Raw genomic sequence first — 25,910 nt, 5'->3', positions numbered from 1 at the left:
GCTACTATTGTAGTGCATTTAAAAGGACAATAATCAATAACGCAAACCAAAATAATAATAATAATATAAATTTGCTACACACCAAATGTCCATGTATAGCATTTAGTCAAATGTTGTCCTTAAACTACCAACATATGTTTCATTGACTATCTTAAGAATCTAATCTTAAGAATCTAATAAAGATGTTACACCATAGATGTCACCACTTTGTAAAAGTAACGTTGTAACTATTTACCATAGTGTTAAAGGCACGAAACAGGTCACCAAATTTCACATTTTACTGAAAGGTAGGCAATTTTAACATACTTTCTTGCAAAACAAAAAATATTAGGTACAGTAGTGTTATCTCCATTGTGAATTGTTTGACATCTCAAGTTGGTTTTAATGTCCTGAATGTGCACTTTACAGCCAGGCGTCAGTTTGCCTGCCTTAGTTGGCTGTTTAGAGTGGTTAAACCAGAATCAAGTTTACCTGGAGTCAAACTTTTCTTAATAAGCCACACCGTTCTCGAGGTCTTTCCTAAAGTAACCCCCCAACCCACGCCACCCATTTATGTTGCCAAGGACAGATCTATGTCATGAAAGCCTGGGCGGTGGCAGCTTTCACCGGATATAAGGACAGGAAGAGGCCGTGCTTTGTCAAAATCAGACCTGGCTAAGAACAGTCCATTTAAAGGTGAGGGGATCTGACACATTAAATATTTTCCCCTCCGTCTAAGATCTGAGCAGCAGTGACAGTCTCCATTTGTTATTTTTATGATGCAGCGCTGCAGTCTTAGATAACACAGCTCTCATCTTCGCCCTTCACCTCCTCTTCATGTCCCTGCCTCCAGCCTCTACCCCAGCTCTTTGTAATGTTTTTTGCTTTTATTTATACTTCTTAAACATACTTGAGTTGTCTTTATATGTTGGTCACAGAAACTCCTGTTTCAAAGAGAACAAAGCGGTGCAAAGCGGTGCTACAGACAAAAACAATTTTTCAGACAGTAATTCCAAACAACGGAGCGTTTACTGAGTTAAATTCAGGATATAAACAACAGTGGTGAAACAATATGCTACATGATTTTGTGTAGTTCAGCGCAACACTCGTTTCAATACAGATGGTAAATTAAACAATTTACTACAGGTTTTGTTCAAAATTATACTGTATATCCTGTTTTCTCATCACAGCTCTTTTTCTGTTGTCCTGTAAATGACTGCTTTGTTTGTGCTATAATTCTGATGAACCACACTCAGTACATGAGATAAAAAGCACTTTGTTGTATTGAAAATATATTGTATTATGACATTTCACGATATGTAGAATCAAACCATGAATTTTGTTTCTAAGTACACATTATACAGCATGGAACTGTGAAGTGGCCTTTTTCAGTGGGGGTACAAAGGAGGCTGCATAGTTTTATCCTGACTCCTGCAGTAGCAGGCAGATTAGCAGCACTTCTGACATCGCCCTGTCGGCTGTACAGAAAGAACCTCCCTTTCCTCCTTTCAAACCCTCTGCACCCACCCCCATCCACCATGTCACCTGTGTGAAAGCCCCAGAGCCTGGGTGCCAGAGGTAATTACAGAAGCTAGGAGCTCCCAGAGGAGGCCAGTACTGGCAGGTCACTGCCCAGGGAGAAAGGGGTGGAAACCAAGGACAGAACTCCAAGATAAGCTCCTGTCTTGGTTTAGTGGAGGAGTCAACCTGGATGAGACAGAGCAAAACATGGCAGCGAGGAGAAGAGCAGGAGGCAGAGGAGGGTGGAAAGCGAAAGATGTACTACTGCAGTAGAAAATCTAAATCAGGATTTCCTCCACCAGATCTGACAGATAGATAGATACAGTAGATAGACAGAAAAAGAGGGGAAGTTAAAGCAAAGAAGGAAATACAGTAAGAGGACCAACATTAAATGGTGAAGGACGAGACAAGACTTAAAAATGAGAGAGAGCTAGACAAAAGACAAAGTGAAGGAGGATGGGGGGGGGGGGGGGGGGGGCTCCAGTGGAGTGGAGTGGAGTATATAGTCTGGCAGAGGGGCCTGAGGATCCTCCACTACTGTCACCTTGGCTCTAACTCCCAGTGCTGGTCCGACTGTCAACTCAACTCTAAATCTAACAGTCCAAAATGGAGTCCCAGCCTAAAGTACTGTGTGTCTTCATGAAGACTGGCCTATACCATACTATTAAGCCACAGCCAATGCTATGTTCCGTTCCTGTACCATGATTTATCATTTCAACACGCAAAACAATGTGCTGGGTTATTTATTAGCAGCTTGTCATTTTCTTAGGGTGACACATTTTGAAGTGAGATTCACAAGTTTATTTCATAGATCTAATTATAACTGTGGTTCAGAACAGAAGTATGTAAAAACGATGCTTCAGACTTGATTGATATATCCATGTGCACAGAGGAGATTTTAATGAAATACCTTTCATTTCCGCTGTATATTTCAATAAATATACCAGGCATTAGTAACTGCTTTTTTTTTTCCTTTTTTTTAATTTATTTATTTATTTATTTTTTTACAGGTATCAGATTAAATTTGAGTAGGCCATCCCTCAGTGTTGACAGCAGTAAATGAAAGGGATATCTTTGTACAAGCAGAGTAAACAGACAAGGAAAAATGCCTGAAATACGCCTTACAGTATGTGCCCTGGGCCCTTTTAATATTGTTGTTCTGGGCCTGCTTCCAGCTACTTTGTATGTATGTGTCTTAAATGGTGCACAACTGTTATTAAAGTCCCTGGAGAAAATCAGCCTTCAAAGCACAAAAAAAAACCTCCTTCCTGACGACACCCATGGGGTGTCTCACAGTTGTTTGGCGGTTCACTTTCATTACATGTCGGGGTGATCTGCGCTGTAACTCCTGCTACACTCCCCCTAGCTCCCTCAGCGCCCCCCAAAAAATGGAGCAACGGGAAGAGATCCAAACTAAAGAGTAAACTGTTTTATAGTTGCTGCACAACAAATAAACAAACATCTGGAAGCATTCAGAGCGGCCCATTAGAAGGGCTCTGGGCTTTGCCAAAAAGGGGTAAATGATGAGGAATGGGCTGTCGAAAGGCTGGCGGAGACAGGGGAGAGGCCAGATGACGGAGCTGTGGGTGCTAAGCACTGCCTTTTAGAGCTCAGCTGGGCTCAGAGAGATCTACACCTGCTGCTATCTCCTCCTCCCCTCCTTTCCTCCACCAGACATCTGGATGGGATACATGACTAATGGATGACTAAACCGCTAGTGTTGAAACTTAGCTCTTGTCATAATGAAGGGAAAGGTTGCTGGTATGACTGATGACTTAATGTTTTTGGTTTTTTTGCGCAACACACTTAGTGAAACAAAAAGTGAGTTTGACGGCTTTAAAAAATGTGAATGTGTCAAAACAGATATACAGTTCCCCAATGTCTGTTCACTGTTTCTTGTATAATAACCAGAGCTGATTATATTATTTATAACTGCATGGATCAGATGCTGTTGTGAATATTAACTTTTCATAAAGTCCTGTTGTTTCAAGTCAACACATGTGCTACTGGTTACGGATTTGTTTGGTAAATTAATTGATACATTACCTCAGACATCTGTTTCTTTACTCCCGAGTGGTTTCCCGTGCTTATCTTGAGTTATTCTGTGCTTTTCTGTTTGATGTCACTCTGTAGTTAGAATGAAAGCTCTCATCTTTCTACTGATAATCTTCCCATCCTGGTTTGGACTGCCTTGGCATGTTCCATGAGTATGGAAATGTCCTGTCTGGAACAGGGTGAGAAAAGACAGAGCACCTTTGACGTTTCCCATTAGACACGTGTACGTGCCCTGGAAGACATTTCACTCAGCCTCGTAATGATTATACCAGCAGGATCGGTCCCCTGATAAACATCACTCTTAAACACAAAGACTTGCGCTGGCCCGCACACAACTAAAACTGGGCACATGGAAAGAACAAAGTGTAAGCTTTTCTTCCACACTGGCCCTGAGTACCATTTCCAGAGCTGCTTTCTGTTCACTTTTTATGATAAACTAAAAACAACGCGTGCGTTCAACATCCAGAAAGGACAGATGATGATCTATTGTCACAGAGAATGATATACACAGATCTCACTGCCAGCTATACAACATGAGCTTGTGTTGAGTGAGCCCATGCACATAACTCCACAAGGTGAATTGACAAAGTAAAGACATGGCCTTATTCCCGGGTGCTGAGTTCTTAAAACTGTTTCCCAAGCGCTCGTCACTGCATGAAGGCTTTATTTCTTTGCAGTATTTGCGTTTGTGAGCTGATGAAGTGTCTTAAGATTAGTTTCTAATGACCCGGTGCAAGCTTTTCCTCCACATAGAGCCACAAAAATTAAAACCACAAAAGATGGTCTCATTTGTTTGTATGAACATACAAACTCGCCGCCACAGGCACTACTTAGATATCTTGCCAATATTTAAAAGCAATAAACTGCAGTGGTGGAAAGTGACAAAGTACGTTACTTTATACTTCTACTCCGTTGCATTTGTTTAACAGCTGTAGTTACTAGTTACTTTTCAGATAAACATTTTACATTTAAATAATCAGCCTTGTTCTACATCTAAATACCCCAAAATTTGAGAATTATATGCCATTAAAATATATGATTAGTATAGCACTGAATGGTGCCAGTCTGAATTCTTTTGATACTTTAAGTAGGTCTGCATTTTGCTGATTATACTTGTGTACTTTCACTTAAGTAAAGAATTATTTTTAAGAAAGCATTACTTGCTTTATGTGTTATACACACTGATCCCTGCTCAGTTGTTTCACCTTTTTTGGAAAAGTAAGTTAGAGAAAATGAGAAAAAGAAAGAAAGAAATGAAAAATAGAGAAAATGAGATGTGGTAAAATGATTTTTTTTTTAAAAAAAACATTTTAAAGTGGGTCATTAGTTTTCTACACTTTCAGATCTTAAGTGTTTTTGTCCCTCAATGTCTAAGTATGTACATACAATATTGTTTTAGTGTGTGTGTGTGTGCACGAGCAGGCACTTCCATTTGTGGTGTGTATGATCTACTCAAAGAGACACAAAATGGACATTAATTGCTATACCTGTTCCGTCGTACATTTTTCTAACCCAGACTTGTATTGAATGAACAAGAATCTGAACATTCAGTCACATCAATCTCTTCTTTGGGAGAGGGGTGGGGGGAGCTCCTGCTGCATATCAAAGCACATCATAGTAGTATATGCTCCCCGTGTATGAGGACAGGCTCCATTTCCTTTATGTGAGTCAGATGATGTGATATTATTTCTCCCAGGAGTAGATTGGCTCAGCAACATGAATATCCATTAAAGCCGGCCTATGGAGATGGATGAGGGGAGAGGGGACAAGGCAAACTGGGCCTGCAATCCTTCACTACGACTTCACATAATATTGCACTGTCCACATCCAAAGTGATGAGAGCTCTTTTTGGAGGCAGGCCTGTCCTTGTTATTACTGGCCCTGGAAATCACCTCTACGTTTTCTCCTTCAGAAGCCTGCTAGATTAAAATGCCAGGATAACCTCCTCAACTTCCATGACAGGCTTAACTGCCGAACTCTGACGTGCCAGCTCTAAACTGCTTTGAGAAAGCTGCCTTCCACCAAGTGTCATTATGTCTCCGTTATCGGATGGCACTCCTCTCACAGTGTGTGAATAATTCTGTTTGTGCTCAGTTTGGGGAAATGTCAGTGACACTATTGTTTTTAACTTGCTGTTTGATGTAGCGGAGAGAGTCTCCTGAGTGCCTTGAGTTCTTAAACTGATGTTGGATGTATACACAAAAACTTAAAGTGAAAAGACGGTGACTGGCAGCTTCTGATATTTGTTAGTTCTTCTTACCAGTGCTATAAACCTAAATATTTTCTCACTGTGATATCCTGCCTTAATAAGGCAACTTTAAAGTATGCTGGAATTGTTTTGACTGAAGTGATCTAAGCAGTTTCATTATGATGCCACAAAGAGTTCACAAATCATAGTTGACATTTTCTATCTAAATGTTCTGAATCTAAAGTCAATGTACAAATGAATCTGATAGTTCAGTTTTATTAGAACACCTATTTTACTTTATAATGAACATTAAGCATTTTAAACACTGAGCCTGAAAACACATGATCATACTTTTGAACTACTCCATCCATTACCATTGAAATATGATGATTACAAATTTGAACCATTTTCTCAGCAGCAAGAAAATATGTAGCCTTCTAAATCTATGCCGTCCATGACCATTGCAGACAAACCTTTATTTATATGATACAAACCCTAATGGACTCCCCCTTTAAAACTTGCTCAGGCACAAACAGACAGAAGTTTGAAGCAGAATGTTGGCTGCTATTCCGAACGTGTCAGACCGGCAAGGACATGAGTTTTTGCCAAGCAGACCCAGCCCTCTTGGAAAAAAAACATACCACCGGTGCTCAGGACCTTGGTCTACTTCCCAGTTGCACTGGTCATTCTCAGGAAGGTTGCAGAACATAAATCACCCAAAATGGATAGGTCTTGCTGCTAGAATCAGCTATGAAATTCTGGGATTGCTAATGCATCTACACTATTATTCATTTTCCACCATGATTTGTAGCTGCGGTTCAGGACAACTGAGATGCGGCCTGTGCTTTCCAGCTATACTTTCAGTCAGAAGTTGGAGCAGGCTTCTGTAGCCTTCATGGTTTCCAAAGGTGGGAGTATATCATAGTAATTTAGGATGGGGGTTAGCTGCCAGATGGTTTTGGATATTTTTACAGCAGGATGGATGTTGGGTCCACCAGTTTTCTTCTGTGTCAGTACCCCTTAAAACAAATGGCTCTGTGAGCAGGCGGAGTCTGTCTGTGTGAGGGGGCTCGCTACCCTTCATTCTGATGAATAGCTACTAGCATGCTGGCAGATGCTGGACAACTTGTCATGCTAAAGGGGACAGGATCAGACCTCAATAAGTCCTTGTAGCTTTGTAATTATTGTATATTACCAGGGATGTTTACACAGAGATACACAATGGCTCATATTTTAGATTTGTATGATACAGCAAATTAAAAAAAATTGATAGATCACTTGCTAAATATATTTGTCTTGTTGGTTTATGTAGGATCATATATCTTAATGAGGGTGTTTTTAATAAATTATGTTTTGAGTAGACTGTAGATCGTAATTCTGGGGTAACTGATCTCACGCAGTAATCATTCAAGAAAACAGGCCTTAAAGCTAGTCTGGTTAATGGATCCAACAAATTAGATTCCAATTCACTCGGTAGCCAGTTTATCATGCTCGATGACAACACATTCTGCATGGCTTAACAGCTGTGCTACATCACTAAACCCTTCTGTCAGGTATGATCTTAACGAAGGTATACATGCCTTGGATTCACTAATATGCAGTAAGAAAAGCGGCCACCAGCTAAATTTATTTTATTTTAAAATAAAAGTACTTGTTAGTCAGAATGGTGTCAGAAAGTTATATTATTTTATACTCTATATCATATATTTGGAATATTATTACTGATATTTCAACACGTAAGCAGCATTTAACATTACAGCTGGTGGAGGTGGAGCACATTTGAACTACTTTTTATACTGTTGGATAGTTTAATCTATAGCACAGTATTGTATTTACAAATTTAAAGAAGCTTTGTTTATAAAATCTAAATCTGTAAAGTAACTATAGCAAATGTGGTGTGTGAGCATGCCGGAAATTATTATAATGTTATATATTGTAATAATACGACATTGAACAGGAATTCTCTGCAGGTACAGAGAAGTGCGGTAGGTCAACGCTGACCCAGGAAGTCAGTCTGGAAACTATGGATGTTTACAGTAGTTTAGCTCATAATTTTTCTGGTTGCTCCCATTTTCTCCTCCCAAAAAGTTTGGCTTACCTTGCGGTTTTTAAAGTAGTTTGGCTGCTCATGTCTTTCCCCATCTATCTCCTTCAGCAAAGTTGCCACAATCCCAGATACCATCAATTAACTTGGTGAATATAATTTTACTATTGTCCATAGGAATGATGGCCAAAACTACAAAAATAGGATCCAGATTATAAAAATGAATGCAATTGTAAATAACATATTTTATATGAAATTAATTTTCATATTTTCATATTCAACTGCTAATTTATTTTAAGAAACAAATTGCTGCAGTCTTTTAAGTATTGTAGCATTGTTAAAATTAGGATACCTGAAAAGTTTGACAATACATAGTACTGAGCAAGAAGTAATATTTTTAAGGTGACAATGCAGATGTTACTAAATGACTAAAAGGCGGCGTGTTCACCAGTGCATAAACACGTCAAATTTAGTGTAAAGTATGCAGCACAGTTATTCAAAGTAGGCATGCAAACACTGTTTCTCTGGAGTATTGTGGGACCTGAAACAATCATACAGTCTCTATCACACACACACAAACACACACACACACATTCACTCACTCTCATTCCCAGGTACCCTCAATGCTCCAAAGCTATTGTGGTGGAAAGAGCCGAACTCATCTGTCAATTACGGTAAGCTCCATTGGGCCATTGTCTAAACTGTTTTCTCACTCACTGGTGAATCCACTGATTTATTGTCAACTGCCTCGGCATCAATATACAATTGGGAGACACTAAGCTGTGATGTCTGAACACAAACTATTGTCAGAGTATCAGCATAGCTCACATTAAGTGCCATTTAGATTATTCATTGCATCGGCTGTGAGCTGTGCCATTATTCCATACGTTGGGATTCCAGTCCTATGGATCTGAGCTTCTATTTGATTCACATTCACCATCCAACTGAATGAACAGCATCGGAGCTGAACCAAACATAGACACAGTGTCGCAAATTGTGTGGGTCAGATTGTCCTGCCCTGCCTTAAAGTCCATAAGGTCAACTGGATATGAGTGTCAGAGCTATTTTGTTCAACTGGCATGCATTTTGTATAAACTATAAAGGGGAGCCTCAGTTACAGAACGTAGCAGGTCTTTTGTGGTTTGTACTGGCATCAATGTTCCACCTCAACCAGAATGAAAAGAGCGAGGTCACTGAAATGCTAGGGAGTCCAAAACAACCTTTTAATCTGTCACTTTGATTTGCTGATTAAGTCCCTTTAAACAGTCAGAGCAGGTTTCTCTGTCATGATAATGTGAGCCGACAAGTTATTTCACCATCATAATTTGATTCGTAGATAGTTTCTGGCATGTTATGTCGCAGTAGCGCAAGATTATTGGATTGACTGAGTCATTTTGGTCAAACACAAGAATTTATCCCAGATTGTTGTGATTTAAAAGTCAGTTTGCTTCATCCCCCTCCCCTAGGACAAACATTCAAATCTAAACCTTCAGAATTGGTAGCCATCAAACAATATCATATCTGTTCACAAAGATGTATTTCTTTGATTATGTATGCAGTATGCAGTATGTGGTGTTTGTGAGCATATGAGCTGAGTGTTATGTACTGCTGTAACAAATTGTGCTTTGTTAAAAAATGGAGGTCAGCAAAAGGAGTACAGCATTATTTCCTCAAGAAACTTTAATATAAATAATTTCACTGCAAATAAATAGAACATTTCCAGTCTTTGGAGTGTTGACGGCCTGGAGACCATTGAAAGAAAGCTAAAATATGTCTCACTATTTGACACCATTAGCAAGTGTTAACACATGACCTTTGGCGGCGCTGGCCAAACCGCTCCACACCATTTTAGGCATCTTCTGCAGCAGCAGTTCTGAGCTAAGGATTTGGACAGTTGCATAACAGAGATGGGGGAAGAGGGCATGATAGTGGATAAAGTGATAGGAATATGTTCACATGTCTGGCAGTGGGATTCTTTGTTTGCACACTGTGACCCTGAGATGCAATGTCTCAGGGCTAGACAACTGTGTGTTTTGTGCCCTTTGATCCATTCATGTTGCTGGTTAAAATAACAAGCTTTGTTATATTTTTCCTCATTTGCATTATACCCTCATGGTAAAGAAACATATGTCTTACAGTGAAGATTTTGTTTCAGAGTACACCTACTGTAGAATATGTTCGATCGCCTGTTGTTTTGTTTTATGTAGCAGTGATGTGAAAGGACGATATTAAGATAACCTTGGAAGAGAAGCGATAACACAGCCATGGGCATCTGTCCTTACTACCATCACTAACCCACTGTGACATTTTGGCTCAGGAACAGCTCAAGCTACAGCACTAACAGCATATTTGGACTTTTTATACAATTCTTGAAGGGATAGCTTTTTTGTTATTGTATGGTTGCCTCCTTGGTCAGCTTCTGTTGGGGTATGCCTTTAGCCATTAGACTATGGCGAGATAATACTGACAAATACAATGAACAAATCAAGGATATTAGTGGTGTGATGTGCAGTCGATAATATTTGCCTTCATTAATTCCCATGCCCTGAGATGACATCCAGCGCCTATTAGGTTTGAAATCTCATCCCCTTCTCCTCTATACCTCAGCTGTGGCTCAACCAACCAGCCAAGCAGATAATACGCTCTGAGCTCTGAAACATGTACCATTATAATTAGCTTTGTCAGGTCCTAGCCCCTACAACCCTCATGCAGATAATATGATAATATGTCTTCATAACCGGCTGACCTTACATGCTCAATATTTCTCCCCTTATGAAGATTACATGTCAATAAAGTAATTGAGTCCCGGGGTGTGTGGCAAGTGAAGATTTAGGTTATTGGACTTTTCAGGGCAGTGATGTACGAGCGTTATTATTCTACCTGTCAGGAGATGTGCAGGGGGTTGGGGACAGTCCGAAAGTGTCAGGGAGGAGAGGAGAGAAGAGGGGCAGGGGATAGAAAGAGAGAGGGAGACAGAGATAAGGCAAAAGAGAAAAAGAGGGGAGGGTGCAGGGAAGAAATGAAGTGAGCCATAGAGAGAAAGACAGAAAAAGGAGAGTGAGGGAGACGGAAATGAAGAGAGGAGGAGGCAGGACAGAGGAGAGCAGAAGAGGCGAGATCATTTCTCACAAAGGGGGGGGACATATCCACAGTTAATCATTCCCTCATACCTTCATCTCCCTGTCCCCTCCCTCGCTCTCTGCATATGAACAGGGGGATATGTCATATTAATTAAGAGAAGTAGAGTTACAGTGGAGCCATCCGTCTGAACGGGGCACAGGGAGGCCGGAGGGTCATGAAATATTCCACGCAACACAAACCTATCATCGCCTCAGCCTCACACCTGATAGGCTAATGTGCATTCATCAGTTTAAATTCTGGCAGGAAATGACGGCATGCAATTTCGAGGAAACCATAACTTTCAGCAGCATATGATGTCACTGAGAATACATTTTTCATCAACTTCAACTTTTATAATTACAGTATTTGTTAGTTTACATGCAGGCTTACTGCATGTAAACCAACCATCAGTTGTCAGATGTGGCTTCACTAAAAATTCATCAGAACCACACACGTTAACAAACAATCCTGATAATGTCAGCATTAGCCAATCAGCTCATTTTCAACTGCAGTCCTTTGGCATGTATATACAGTATACTAAATAAATAAATTAAATGAATGTTTGTCTTGTCAATTAGATAACCCAAGTAAGTTACAATTACAGGAATTAGTTAATGAGCACATGCATATTTCATATGCATATGCATATTCACAAATTGTACATGTGTGTCACCTCATTGTAATGACTTCCAAATGCTCCACCATGAATGAAACAAACAAACAACAAATATAGAAAGCACACTTATGTAGAGTCTTGTTTACTTAGCATTAAAATCGCCATGGTGCATGTTTGTAGTGACCTTTTTCTTGCCACACATAGTGACAAATTGAGCTAAATGCCATATGTCAAGGTACTGTTTTGTCCATCATAATTTGACTGTCAGTGCTAGAGACAGAGGAAATGGGATGTGAAAATGAGTGTGGTCGAATGAGGTCCAACAATGAAGGTTACACACATTTTCGGCCGTGAGAGAGGCAGAAGGAGGGGACACACAAAGGCAGGGTGGGAGAGCAATGTTAAAGGATATTTTACCATGTCCTTTTGGATTAGGCCTGGAGATTGATATCTTCCAGTCAGATGAAGCTCTGATGTGAGTGATCCAGCCCCTCCATCATTGTGACATGCGGCTCTTGGCTAACGCTCATCCGTGTTGATGGGCACACCCTAAGCCACAAGGGCCCTAGCTAACATACCCACCTTCCTCTCTCCACATCTATGTCCGCCTCACTCTGCCATCTCTGTTCTTTTATTTCTATTGCCCTTCTCCCCTGTTTTCTGTCACCATGTCATGTCCAATCACTGTTTGGCTGGCCAGGCACTCAGTCGGGCAGGCAGAGAGCAGGAGCCCCAGGTAGAGAACTGCCTAACAGGCGTCAGGATGGGCACTGAAATGACTCTAATAATGGGGTCCCCGTGTGGCCCAGACAGGCCAGTCAGTTAGCAGGGCCAGAATGGGGAGTAATAAGTGTTTGATGTCTGCAGGGGAAGGAAGTGTGAAGGACTAGAGCCAACCCTGGGCACTCCGGTCAGGCAGGTGCAGCCAGCCAGGGTCTGAGGGGAACAACTGTGGAACAAGACGTCAGATTAGTATTGATATGTGTCACACTGGAGGTTGCCAGGCTGTTTGTTTAAGAGAGTGGTAGCAGCCATGCGGTAATTGATGTCTAGCTCACAAAAAGAAGCTAGAGGACAACCTGGTGCTGAGAGAAAGGGAAGAGCTTTATGAAACAACCACTGTCAATTTTACGGTTCCTCTCGTAGCTAAATTTTCTGGCCATCTTTGATTTGATGGAAATTGCCACTGACAGGTAGCGAGGTGCCATTTTGTCCACTGATGCATAAAGTCCATCATTGTCTGTGTAGTTGAGTTTAGTTAACATGGCACTTAGCGACTGACATTGCTTTAGAGCCAGCAAAACACTGTCATTGTCCTGTCATTTATCTTTCACTAACCAATTTTTGATAAGTTCCTCACTGAATGCCTCGCTTAACGCTTCTAGCTTTTTACCATAGGGCTTGTACAGCTTGACAGAGTTTCTGTGCCCTCTAAGTATAAACTGTATTTTGACCCCTCAACACATTTTAAGCCCTGATTTCAGAGGGAATAGGATGCCTAGCACCTTCCACTGATAAAGCTACTGCTGTCCTTTCTAGTATGGCTATCTAGTAACAAGCTACTTCCCTTTGAACAGTTTTATGTGGTTGTAATTGACCTGACAATGGGGTTCATTATGCAGTCCCTTTCATGCTGTTTTGCCTGATAATTATTATTTAATGTGTTCGGATGGAGAGCATCATTAATTCATCCCTTCCTCCAATGTCAAAGAGATGAACAGTGAAGTTATCACTCTCTGGTGATTAATATTATGCTCTTTTGTTATTGAATCCTGTCCCAGTGATTAAACCTTCATTGAGTGACTCACCAGCCGCTCTTATTAACAGCACCATTACCGAACACAGCCAAACCTCTAATTGCGATTTTCACTTTTTCTTTCTATTTCGGTCAGAGGTTTGAACCACTTATCTGTGCTTTTCTTTTAATTAGAAATCCTGGGTGCAATGAAGAACACAATCGATCAGTGTCAGGCCGTGTGGTGTGCATGTGTGGTGGTGATTTGTGATCCACATGTTGACGGAGAAAATGAGCGCTTATGATTACTGGCATCATTAATGGTTTCATGTGCCCTTAAGGGTTGACAAACCCTTTCAATAACTCTAGCAGTAAATAACCAACATGTCATTTTTGCGCTTACAGGGTAGTTTTTGTATTTTCATTATGTGAGGAGTGTGTTGTCAGTAAGTTGGCTGGATGATAGTGGATGCCTTGAGTAAGGCTCTCCAAGGAGACTTAGGACTGTGTAAACTGTTAGTCCCCCCGTCTTAAACCACCTTCCTCTTATCTCCAGATTCCAGAGCTACTGTAACCAGTATTCTCTCCTGGTCCTATGTGGAATAAATGTCAGTGAAATTAATTTCACCGTTTCTTTTTCGTTAGACCCCCCACAACTGTAATCTCTTTCTTCAGTTAAAATTTATGTGCCCCAGAATTCAATTTCCTTCTCATCCTCATAAGTTGGAAGTACAAAGACTGATAGGCATTCATCTGGTTATAACTGTAATTCACCCATCAATGAATAATGCCATCCTCAATTTAAAGTGTTTGATTATAGCCATTTAGTGAACTGACAGTGATGGAGTGTCATTTTTCATACACAAACCAATTTTGCCGATAAGCTCAAAACATAACTGATACATACAGTATGGACTCCATTGGAATGTCTAATTATTGATTAAAATGTTTTATGCTATATATAAATTACATTTCTGTTTACTCTGTCAATATTGACCTTAATCACACAGCTAGCCTCCTATAACACTAGCTTTCAGTTCCTGAAGCCTATAAAAACATACAGAATGTGTTATTGTTGCACTTAAAGGAGAATCATGTGGCAAAATCAACCTGGTATTGATCAGAGCTGGTTGAGCCATGGCCCAGCAACCTTACCCTGACAGCCTATCAGCCTATGGCAATAGCAAATATATCAACTCACCATCTCCCACACACACACACACACACACACACACACACACACTCAATCTTATACTTTTATATCCTTTGTTGGCCCATTGTGTGTGTTTGTGTGTTGTTTTTATCTGAGTCATGCACACAATTCCTAAATCTCTCCTCTCTCTCTTTCGGTCTCAGTTATGGACTCTTCCACCCCAATAATTTAACACTCCACACCTAACTATGAAGTCAATGAACAAACACCTAATCAAAGTTCACGCTGCAACAAAGTTCGCGCTACAACAAAGTTTGCGCTTCAAAAATACAATACATCACGATGACTTTAAGCTCAAGAATCTTAGTATATATACTGTAATATAAAAAAGGATATATACTGTGGTGGAGAAACATGATGTTTGAATGGGAGACTGACTAACCAATGACTGACTGACAGGAATATAACATGCCAGGCTGCCTGGTGAGATGCATTTGGAAAGTCTGACGTCCAAGCCTCATCAAATGTCAACAGGGGAAGTAACAGATATGTTGTCTTTCTCCAGTGTGATGGACAGGCATACTGTTGCAAATTATTATCAATTCAGCAAACGATTTCTAATACCTTTCCTTATAATTCTATGAAATTGCACCATGTACTGTATGTAAGCTTGTATTTTTTTTATTATTATTTTTTAAAGCTATTAGATGTTTTACTGTCTTGCGTGCCTTGCTATACACTCTTGGCTCCTTAGAGTGCTTCTTTTGTTGTAGGCAGTATAATCCCCTCCTTCCTGTCTCTCCTGCCCTCCTTCCATCCCTCTTTCTCTCTGCCTTCTCCCCAGCCTCTGCCTGGGTGAAAAATGGGGCGCATTTTCCTGATAGCCTGTGTAGATGTGGAGAGTATAAATGGCTAATGAATTACAGATGAACATTGACGCAAATTAATCTTCCTGATGTCCCAGGGTTATATGGCAGCTATTTAAAAGTTTAATCAATATGCTGAAGTTGAGAACATGCAGGCGCTGCAGTTGTTTGGCCATAGTAAACAGCCAGGAGGGGAACAGGGAAGGCCTGAGCCCAGGGCATGCATCATAATGACAGCTATTTATGTTTAATGGACTAAATATTTTTTATTGGGAGAGGACAAATGTCACTTTAATTTTAAGTTACACGCAGGAGTTTTGTTTGAGACCCAAGAGAGACAGGTGGCACCTCAGCTGTTAAAATTGTTAACTAATTGACAGAGGAGTCTATTAGTAAAGTTGGTGATGGAGAAAGGATAGATTTAGTTTCAGCATGTCATATTAAGCCTTCACTTCTTTTGTGAGAAATGTGCATCATAAAAATGATAATAAGATGGTCCTTACATTTGTGCCATCAATATGTTTTACTTAAGTGACATTCCCTCTTGCTCTGTTATTTTCTCCACTACTCTCACTCCTTCATATACATACAGTATATACTGTAGCTTTTGTTAGTTTAAATATATAGGTTACATTACAGTGTCTGTAGTTTGTTTTGTTTTCAGGGTTAATAACAATCAATTTTCAAAAAATGATGACCCTATCATAATAAACTTTGTATATAAAGCACAACAAACAGTACACAATGCCAGAGGCAAGTAAAATAAAATAAGAAATAACAACAATATAAAACATTAATATAAGCAGGATAAAAAGGAGAAATCAAACAAGAATAAAAACAATAAAATAAGCAGGCCGGCTCACATACAATCTGGATTTCCTCTTCGATAAAAGTGCATTTTTAGAAAAAACTTAAAATAAGACACTGACTCACACAGCCTAATTTCCTTGGCCAGGTCATTCCAGAGACTTTTATTTCAACAAATTTACTTTTTCAAAACAGTACTCTTTACACTGACACAAAGCCACCACATGTTCAATTCAATTCAGTTTTATTTATATAGCGCCAAATCACAACAACAGTTATCTCACAGCGCTTTTCATAAAAGAGCAGGTCTAGACCGTACTCTATGATGCTATTTACAGAAGCCCAACAGTTCCCACCAAGAGCAAGCACTAGGCGACAGAGGCAAGGAAAAACTTCCTTTTAAGAGGCAGAAACTTCGAGCAGAACCATGGCTCAGGGTGGGCGGCCATCTGCCTCGACCGGTTGGGGTGAAGGAGAGAGAGGGAGAGAGAGAGAGCGAGAGAGAGAGAGGGATGGAAGGAGAGAGAGGGGAGGGAGGCAGCCTACACAATATACACACACAGAGGTACAGACAGTAAAGGTGATGTTGCTATAGACTAAATGAAAAATGGTACAGATATGTATAGTAGTGTTAATGATAATAATCGTAATGTTAATAATTATAATAACAATAATAACAATAGGACTAGTAACAATAGTCGTTGCAGCAGAGGGCGCCGAGCAGGAACACGGGGGCAGCAGGTAACCCGCAGCCACAGATCCAGACTCCACAGCTCCAGAGCCAGAAAACCTGCAGGAAGTGATAGGAGGAGAGAGGAGAGGGACGAGAAAGCACAAGACTACCGGAAAGGGGAGAAGTTGTGTTAGTAACATGCAATAATGGGATGAGGTTGCATACAGAAGGAGAGAAAGAAGAGGAGAGAGGAGCTCAGTGTATAATGGGAATTCCCCGGCAGTCTAGGCCTATAGCAGCATAACTAAGGGATGGTTCAGGACTCACCTGAGCCAGCCCTAACTATAAGCTTTATCAAAGAGGAAAGTCTTAATGTGTCTTAAATGTGGAGATGGTGTCTGCCTCCTGAACTCAAACTGGAACCTGGTTCCACAGGAGAGGAGCTTGATAGCTGAACGTTCTGGCTCCTAGTCTACTTTTGGAGACTCTAGGAACCACAAGTAACCCTGCATTCTGGGAGCGCAGTGCTCTGGTGGGGTAGTAAGGTACTATGAGCTCTTTAAGATAAGATGGAAGCCAATGCAAAGAAGCTAAAACAGGAGAAATATGATCTCTTTTCCTGGTTCCTGTCAGACATGTGATATCATAGTTAATTTCGTGCCCAAAATACACTACCAAGTCATTCTACCAAAACACCTGCACTACCTTTCATAGCAATAAAAACAGTTCATCACTCATATCACATGATTATGTAAAAAGCAACAAAAAAGCAACACGCATATAACATAACAGTAAAAACAGCTGGATGGCATGTAGAAATATAATTCTGAATCTTCCTTCCTGCCGGCATCTTGTGACCGAATTGAGCCCAGCTTTAGTCACGTAATTGATTTCATTGGGCATATAATTGACCTCCACCATCCTGACTGTGAAATCAAGCACAGAGCAAATGCATATTCCAATATTCAATAAGAGACTTAACCTGGATGTACTGGCTCCTAAGTTGCTTGGTACCATCACTGTTTATCTCTTTATCTTTAAAAATATTTAACAGGTTTTTTCAGGAAAGATATACAAATTAGCATACACACACGCACTGACACATATATCCAGCATACCAATACGAAGTGAAACAATTCCATGTCTCTCCATGGCAATGAGCTGTGTGTGCCAGCAGTTTCTCAGTTGGCTGAATCACAGTCCACTGGCTGTTGGTTTATGGGACACAGGGGGGTTATCTATCTGTGGGCCTCCCTATAGAGAGGAGGTGGCGACTCCATCTCATGACGTTGGGCTGAACTGATAAAAGGACAGCCGGAGATGGATTGTGTCCACAATAATAGCCCTGGCTCACAGCAGCCTACGCCCCAAGCTCATAAGTCACTCTTGCACCAACTCTTATGGATGCCTGCCCCGAGCACCATCTGACCCCATCCCCCACCTGCCCGTCAGTGTTATTTCAGCCCTTGGAGATAATACAGAAAGTGTAATTGCCTTGTTAATTGGCTTTTTTTCTTATTGCATTTTCCCCTGATGGATGGCAGAACTGATGGAATTGTTGGCTAAGTGGCCAAAGTAGAGCGTGGGACAGAAAAGGAGAGGAGGCAAAAAAATACAGCAAACAGGGGGAATCCGAGAGCGGAAAGAAAGGAATCAAAGAGAGCAAATAGGACAGTAAAAAGTGTAGAGACGGAGAAAGACAGAGTGGAAGCAGTTGAGACAAGAGGGGAGGATAGATGTGAAAAGGAGACAGAACAAGAAACTTGGAGTGGAGGGAGTGGATTCATGCCGAGAATAGATAACCTTGATGTTAAAAGCTACATCCGTCGGATGTGTCTTTCTGTGACATATTGATGGCCCTTGAAAAGAGTCAAGCTGATTGTATGCAGTGAACAATCATTAAACCCACTCCATCTCTCTCTCTGTCTCTCTCTCTCTGTCTCTCTCTCATCTTTGTGTGCATGCATGCACAATTATGTGCTTGCTGACTAAATGCAGTTTTTAAGCAGGCTATTTAAGTTAATATGACTAGGAATCCCTTCAAGTATACACTCAGATGAACAGAAGTATTTTCTGAGATGATTTTTCTTTAAATTACCTACAGTACCTCAATATGGACAAAGTATTCATCTGATGAACAAAAACTTTCAGTTCTTTTTAGAGGTAATGTCCATTTATGTCCATTTGACTGTAGGATCTTAATACTGTCCAATAGCAACTATTAGGAACTACAGTGCTAACAAACGTCGGTCATCAAAAAATCTACCTGGCTCTATAGTACCACTGCTGTCACTACCATTGACAGAGTATGCTACTGTCCTATTTTAGAGGATTCATCCCCCAGAAAGCATTATTATCATATTGCTAATTTAAATTTACTTTCACACTTGGCACATTTAGGAAATTGTACCTGACCTTTTTTCTTTCTCTTAAGCTGGCAAGAAGAAACTTATGTTAAGGTTGAAAATATCTGGATCTTCACAACCCACAGTCCCGGCATTATCAAGATATGAAAAGATATAACAAAGAGAAGTAGTTAAGTGAACCAATACTCCTGAATCTGGAGCTGCATTTCAGATTAATAAATTTGTAATATATGCTTAATATGATGTGTGGTCCTGTTGGAATGCCACATAACAGGTCTCTACAGTCCTACTAGCACAGGTCTAAAGACCTGAACCCAGCCTGTACCTGCGTAGTTAAGACCTAACCATCAGAAGGTGACTGGTGCTGCCAAATTTGAGACCTAAACTGGACCCAAGAATATATTTTCTTATTTCATCCTTTACTGGCCTTTAACTTGCTTGGCTAATGCAATTCCTTGGACACGTTCTCTTGGACATTGCAAATCTACTTGCAACAAAATGTCAGTTTCAGGTTGGATAGGAGAACTGTAAGCCCTTCTGCAGCCTAACTGTCCTAACCCACACTTCCCTTCCCTACGATCTACTGTTACTGGTAATTTATGTTCTCTAAGTACAAACTTACACACTACAACATTTTCTGTTTTTTGAAAAACACACAAAAAAATACACTATCGAGGTGAGGATAGTGGCTAGCTTGGAACAGAAACAGAGCGCTGTCCATTCGGTAGGACAAAATTAGACACTAAACTGAAAATAATTTTGGTATTAAGTGTCCTTGAAAACTGAGGAAACAGTTATAGGGGATATAAATCTGCATGACAGGAGACAGTTCAGTTGGTGTAGTTTCTGCACAAATTGAAGTGTCCTTGGTTCAGGAATATGTCCACCAGAACCAAGAGAATGAGCTGGACTGCTGTAGCTAGACACCTGAAAAGTACTGAGTGAGTGACACTGTATTGATCAACTTGTAAACCTTGGTTTAAGTTCTGGAAGGATTCGTTTAGTGGCCATAGTAATTTATAGAGGTGATTTCTGCCCTACTTTTATTCGTTATACTTTAAGTAAAGAAAAATGATATATTCACAAGAAAAAAAAAAAAACTTTTGATACCATATGTGTTGATTTGATAGTGGATCACTGTACATAGGAGGCTTTGTACAGCCGGCTTACTCACACTGTGGCAGAGTGGCCCATCAAGCCCCCACAGAGAGGACACATGCTTTGGGTAATCAGCTCTGAAAAGACCAGACTGTCTGACGACTAACCTATACTGTAGCATTCAGCTAGAAAAAGATACAAGATAAAGACCGTACAGCCCTTTAATAAAGACAAGAGGGTTAGCTAGTCCCCTTAAAAACAACAAGGTGCTGCGTGACATATGCAGAACAAAGGCATGATTGTTCCTCCACCAGGGCATGATGGAAACATTAGCCTCCACATCACTTTGTTAATCTGTCACTATAATGGCTGCTCCCACTGTTCTCACTGTGTGCTGTTTGTGTGCATGAGATGAAAGTGTGTCTGTGTTTGTGATAATGTGTATATGGTCGAGAGTGTGGGCGTTGATTCAAGTGTGCTCATCCATAGCTTAGGATACACAGAGGATATTGTAGACTACTGGGTTTGGCACTGTACCACTAGTTTATTAAGTATCAGTTCATCAGGCGGAACCCCACAGGCGTGAGCATGGCCTCAGAAGGCGTTATGTAAGACTGAGTGTGGCATAGCTATTCCCTTCTCCATCGCCAACCACCCCATCTTTCTCCGGGTTTCTCTCGTAATAAGAGCAAGCTCTCGCTGTGAAGGGAACGCAGCGAACTGGAATGTGCTTATGCACAAAACACGCTGCTTAATGTAATGCTGAAGTGGATCTAGAGCTTGAACCAGGTTGCATAGGAAATTAAGACACATTCTCCTGCTGGGAAACAGACCTCATCCCTGTTACTTGTTCTGCTCTTTCCCTTAATTTACTCTTCCTCTTGTCCTTTGATCACAGATATTGCTTCTTCTTTTTTAAGCGCTGCTGGAGAGTTACAGGTCACACATCGCCAGAGCTTTCTGATTGGTGCTGGAGAATCTCCGAATGTATTCCCTCCAATCCTTCTCAGTCCCCATGGGCTAGTGACAAGCTCAGCAGAGTGTGAAGGCTTGAGGGGCCTTTAGCTTTAGTTCCTTCATCTGTGAAGGTTATCTCTGGAAGGCTTTGGTTGCAACCTACAAATATATCCCCTCTAGGTAATGTCTTATATGAGCCCTGGTTCTGGTACCTCAGTGGGTAATCTTTTTAAGGGCCCTACTGCTGGAGAGAGTGAATTTCTCACCGGGTAAGCTGTGAATATGTGAAAGGCCCCGGTGCCCATGTGATCAGAGAGCTGTGAGACACCCCAAAGTCCTGTGGTGTCAAGCCCAGTCTCCAGCCGTGGCACCTATATCCCCAGGCAAATCACGGCAGCTGGAATCTCCCCCCCACACCCCCTCACCCCCCAACCTTCTTACCGTCAAGAGAAGCAGACAAACACATACGTATATGTATCCCTCACACACCGGGAGAGCAGGCATGCATGGAGTTGGTCCCGGATTTTATCGGAGGTGACAGCTCCTCACACTTCAGTGTTTGGATCACCTCAAGTAGCTGGGCTATGAGGGGAAATGAGCACTGCTCTACTACAAAGTCCAGATTTAGATTGACTGAGCTTGTCCTCGGGCCTGTGGGCTGCTGCTACTGCTGCTGCTGCTGCTGTACTGCTCCTCCGCCTGACAGAACACCCACTACTGCTGCGAGGGACTCGTGTGTGTGTTTGTGTGTATGTCTGCGTACTTTATATGTGCGTGCGTGTATGTGTGAGTGTGACTTGGTGGAGCCTACTTTGAAGAGTCAGAGATAGTGGGGGAAAGAGAGCAATGTGTCAGGTTTGGTTAGAATTGAGGGTGGCATCAGAATATGCTTGGCACTAATATGGCACCAGTATCTCTGTCCCCGTCTCTGCTTTCTGTCACTTAGTTGCCATTCTCTCTCCGCCCTTGACAATGTCTCTTTGGATTATGTGATTGGACTTAGCGCTTGGAGCAGCCCTCATCCTTCTGCAACACCGCCTCTCCCATAAGTCTCTCCTTTCCTGCCCTGTCTGTGGCTTGGCCCCCCTCGTCCTATAATGCACTTGATGTCTATTTAAAAAGCCTGGCGAAAGGTGTATCTGTTCTGCTGTCACAGGATCATTGACAGCACTAATGCCACTTGCCCTTGCCTCATTTGGCGAGAGGTGACACCTAGCTGCAACCCACCACATTCATCAAGTGGCAGTCGGAGCGCTATGACATCAGAGCCAGAGCAGACCAGCCACTGAGCTATATAATTGCACATATTTTATTTAGTTGTGATTTAATGGCGTATTTACTATATTATAGTTGTTTTGCTAGTACGACTAGTTACAGCAGTGTAATCTCAGTTGAAATTAGGAGACCTATTCTATTTTAACTTCCTCCACTGAATAATAATAATGGGAACAATAGGAGAGAAAACTAAAGTCCTCTCCAAAGCGACAGGCTGCTCTTGATCAGGCTTTTTCAGGAAATGAATCAAATGAAATAACAAGATAATAGCAAAGTGTAGTAGCAGGTTCTAAACTCCAAAGGTGACATCTATTATTTTATTGTATTTTATTAGCCTATTACATGCACATACACAAATACACATAACCGTGCCACACCCATGCCTGCTAATAGTTAAATAAGTGCTTGCTGTGATGGTTCAGTGTGTATGTCTGTGTGGGTGTGGGTGTGCGTGGGTGGCTGTGAGCTTGTTACCATCAGGACTTTGCCCTGAGGCCACACTGGTCTCTGGAACAAGACGCTCATCCTTCCCAGCAACACCACTCATCCCCCCTACGAGGAGCCAAACCCAGTCCCAGACCACATCTTGCCATTTAAAGCCAACCTGTGGGATTTTTTTTACAGTAGTAAACAAACACGGTTGTGTTTACATTCAGTGTTGCTCACTAAAACTTACCATCTGTGTCCTTGAGATCTAACGAACACATTGAATGCATTTACTACCTCAAGTCTTGCATTAGTATATTTATGTAGTCTTCCCCTGTGGTCTTACCTGAGATGCAGGCAATTTTAGAGACCTAGTTTTTATTTGAGAATGTCACGTACATTAAAGCTACTTTAAGTAATGTATTACAACGTGAATCTAATTAAGCTTTTATGACTGTGCTACGAGCAAATAAACCTGACTTAAGTCTTCTCTTTGTTCAGTGAGGAAGAGCCTTGCCAATATTTAAACCTTCACAGAATATCTGTGTTCCAGCAATCAAAGACACATGTATTTTCAGTTAGGATCACATGACACAGTGTTTTGCCCAACCTTTTTAAATTAGTTTCCTTGTCACCCCTTTTGACCAGACGCCTCAATTGGTTTGTTTATTTATATATTTTTTTAGAAGAAAATGTAAAATTATGTACAACTTCACAGGAGAAAAGGAAGGAAGGAAGAAAATTATCTGGCAACCCCTCGGATTATTTTGTGATCCCCTTGTGAGGGATTGTGGTGAATTCCAAGATGGGAGTTTGTCTGTCTGTCACAGAAATATTCCAAGAGATAACATCACAACTCCTCACCTGACACTCTCTCTCTCTCTCTCTCTCTCTCTCTCTCTTATTTTGTTTTTAGGGGTATTCGCCAAGTGTCGCTATGTCTACTATGGGAAGCACTCAGAGGGCAACAGATTCATCCGAAATGACCAACTCTGATGGACAACTGGTCAGGCGTAAAGAGGGACATGAAATGAAAGTGAAGAGGATCAAATAAATCTCCTATTTATTAAAACTACTGGTGAGATTTGAGTCAGCTGATCTCCCACTAGAAAAAGATTGAAACTTCGTCAAAACATTGTTATGGTTATGTAAGGGGAATGTTTTTAAGTTTTTAAAGTTTGTATTCCAGCCTCCTCTGCTGAACTGGGTCTGCCTGCCTGCTTCCAGCTTACAGTCAGAGTCAGAGATGACACTCCCACATGACATGACAACCGCACAACTCGGCTCGCATAGCACGCACGCACGCACGCACAGACAGACTTCCTACCTCTTTCTTTGTCTTACGCACATTCAGTGACAAACGGACCCAGCCAATTGCATCCTTTTTTTTTGACAGCCATGATGGATCACCCGTCCACTACTGCCACTAATCAATGGTGAAAGGGGCGACGGTCACACACCTGGGGCCTGACATGCACTCATATCCATCTCTCGCTCTCTCTCTCCCTCTCTCCACACTCGCACACACGTTGTAACTGCTGTGTAAAACATTAAGACATCACAAATAGTTGAACAGAACAAGGTTTATGCAAGATTTCCGAGTCCAGACTTGAGGCATGATCAGTCCTTTAATTTTAGTTTGCGGCAGAATGCTTTTATTTCTTTTCTTTGAATGTTCTTTTTTTCTTTTGTGTCTTTAAATTAAGAGATGCACTGATCAATCCATCAGCCAGTTAATCTGTCAATTTATGCTACCTATCGAGATGTGCTAGTTAGCGGTTCTGCGCATGCACATGACCCACATCTTGGTCTCTGTTTCCACACCCATAAAGCTATACAGCCTTGCTGTTGGGCATGCCGTCTGTGGCTGATGGTGAGCAATATCCAAAAAAAAAAACAAAGACCTGTAAGCATGTAAATGTCTGTATGTACACACTGGATTTCAGCACAGAGAGAGACGTTATTTGGTATTACTTTAAAAGACGCGGAAACGGTGGTACTGACCAGGTAAAGTCATGTCATTTGGTACCACGTTGGTCTCGATCCTTTCAATAGGCTACTTTATCTTCAGTCAGACTTTTAAAAAATAGGCCAAAAACAGAGCAATTGGTGCATGTCTGTCTTAGTTTGATATCTGCAGCAATTATTGGGTTGGTTTCTGTTGTATGTGTCAAATGCAGCTTTTAAAGTCAAAAACATTCCAATATCAGCTTATTTAACACAGTTGTAACCAAGGATGCATTCCAGGTATATCATTATGTTTTATTTTATGTTCTCGTGTTGCTGCCTTTCCCACTGCGTCTCTAACCTTCAACTTCATACTGAATTATTCTGTTCATTATTTGCATTGTGATGATTGCAAGCAAACTATTAGACATAATCTTCAGAAAATTGCATCTAATGGAATATTTCCTCTACCATTGCCCTAAATGTGTTCAAATGCATTGCTTTTCAAATGTTTACATTTTTATAATAATTTTATAATCATTATGGGTTTGCAGTGTTTATCATGATTTTTAATGCCTTATCATGACAACCTAACCACCAGTTTTTTAACATCTAATTTAAAGTTCCCCTGGCACCCTTCCAATCTCTTTTGAATGAATGATGTTATATGCTGATCTGATTAAAAAATTGTATTAGATGGATGTCTTCAAGTAATTAAAAGGGTTTAACTAACTGTGTCTCTTGTCTTTTTGATAAAGAGCTTAAGGAACTCTGGTGTTTTCCCATAAATTCCTTCTACCACCACAAAACACTGATCCCCAATTACCAAATGTCCATCACATTAACATATTTTCCTGTATATAGCCTATGGAGCCATGTGCTCATCATTACAACTGTAGAAGTGGTTAAAAAGATGAAGAGCCTTACATTACCTACTTCTTCAGAGGTGAAGTAGCTGATGACATAAAGAGGAGAGGCTTGCTGTATTTGGGATTTTGAAAGACACCGTGTTGAACTTCACTCCACTGCGTCAGTCATGCACAGGCAGATGGAGGAAAGGTCAGAGATGACCTCATGCAATGTT

The 25,910-nt window shown here is 41.0% G+C and overlaps 1 protein-coding gene across 2 annotated transcripts in view; it reads left to right on the top strand.

The window, feature by feature from the left end:
- Nucleotides 1-25,558, top strand: part of lrmda (leucine rich melanocyte differentiation associated) — a 215,230-nt gene extending 189,672 nt beyond the window's left edge. The window contains exon 8 of one of the 2 annotated variants that reach the window (XR_005447215.1): nt 23,796-23,816. Coding sequence is in view for 1 of the 2 variants with exons in the window: in XM_038737156.1 (XP_038593084.1) it covers nt 23,796-23,875 (80 nt within the window). In the remaining variant the exon portion in view is untranslated. Of the gene's footprint in view, nt 1-23,795 lie in introns of both variants that reach the window. The other variant, XM_038737156.1, reaches the window with a different exon arrangement.
- The last annotated feature ends 352 nt before the right edge of the window (nt 25,559-25,910 follow it).

Source organism: Micropterus salmoides, unplaced genomic scaffold (assembly GCF_014851395.1).
Source record: "Micropterus salmoides isolate LMB-PRFRI ecotype aquatic unplaced genomic scaffold, ASM1485139v1 Ms_hic_scaffold_22, whole genome shotgun sequence".
Taxonomy (NCBI): Eukaryota; Metazoa; Chordata; class Actinopteri; order Centrarchiformes; family Centrarchidae; genus Micropterus; species Micropterus salmoides.
The sequence above is the reverse complement of the archived record's forward strand: the minus strand, read 5'-3'. Positions and strand labels throughout refer to the sequence as shown.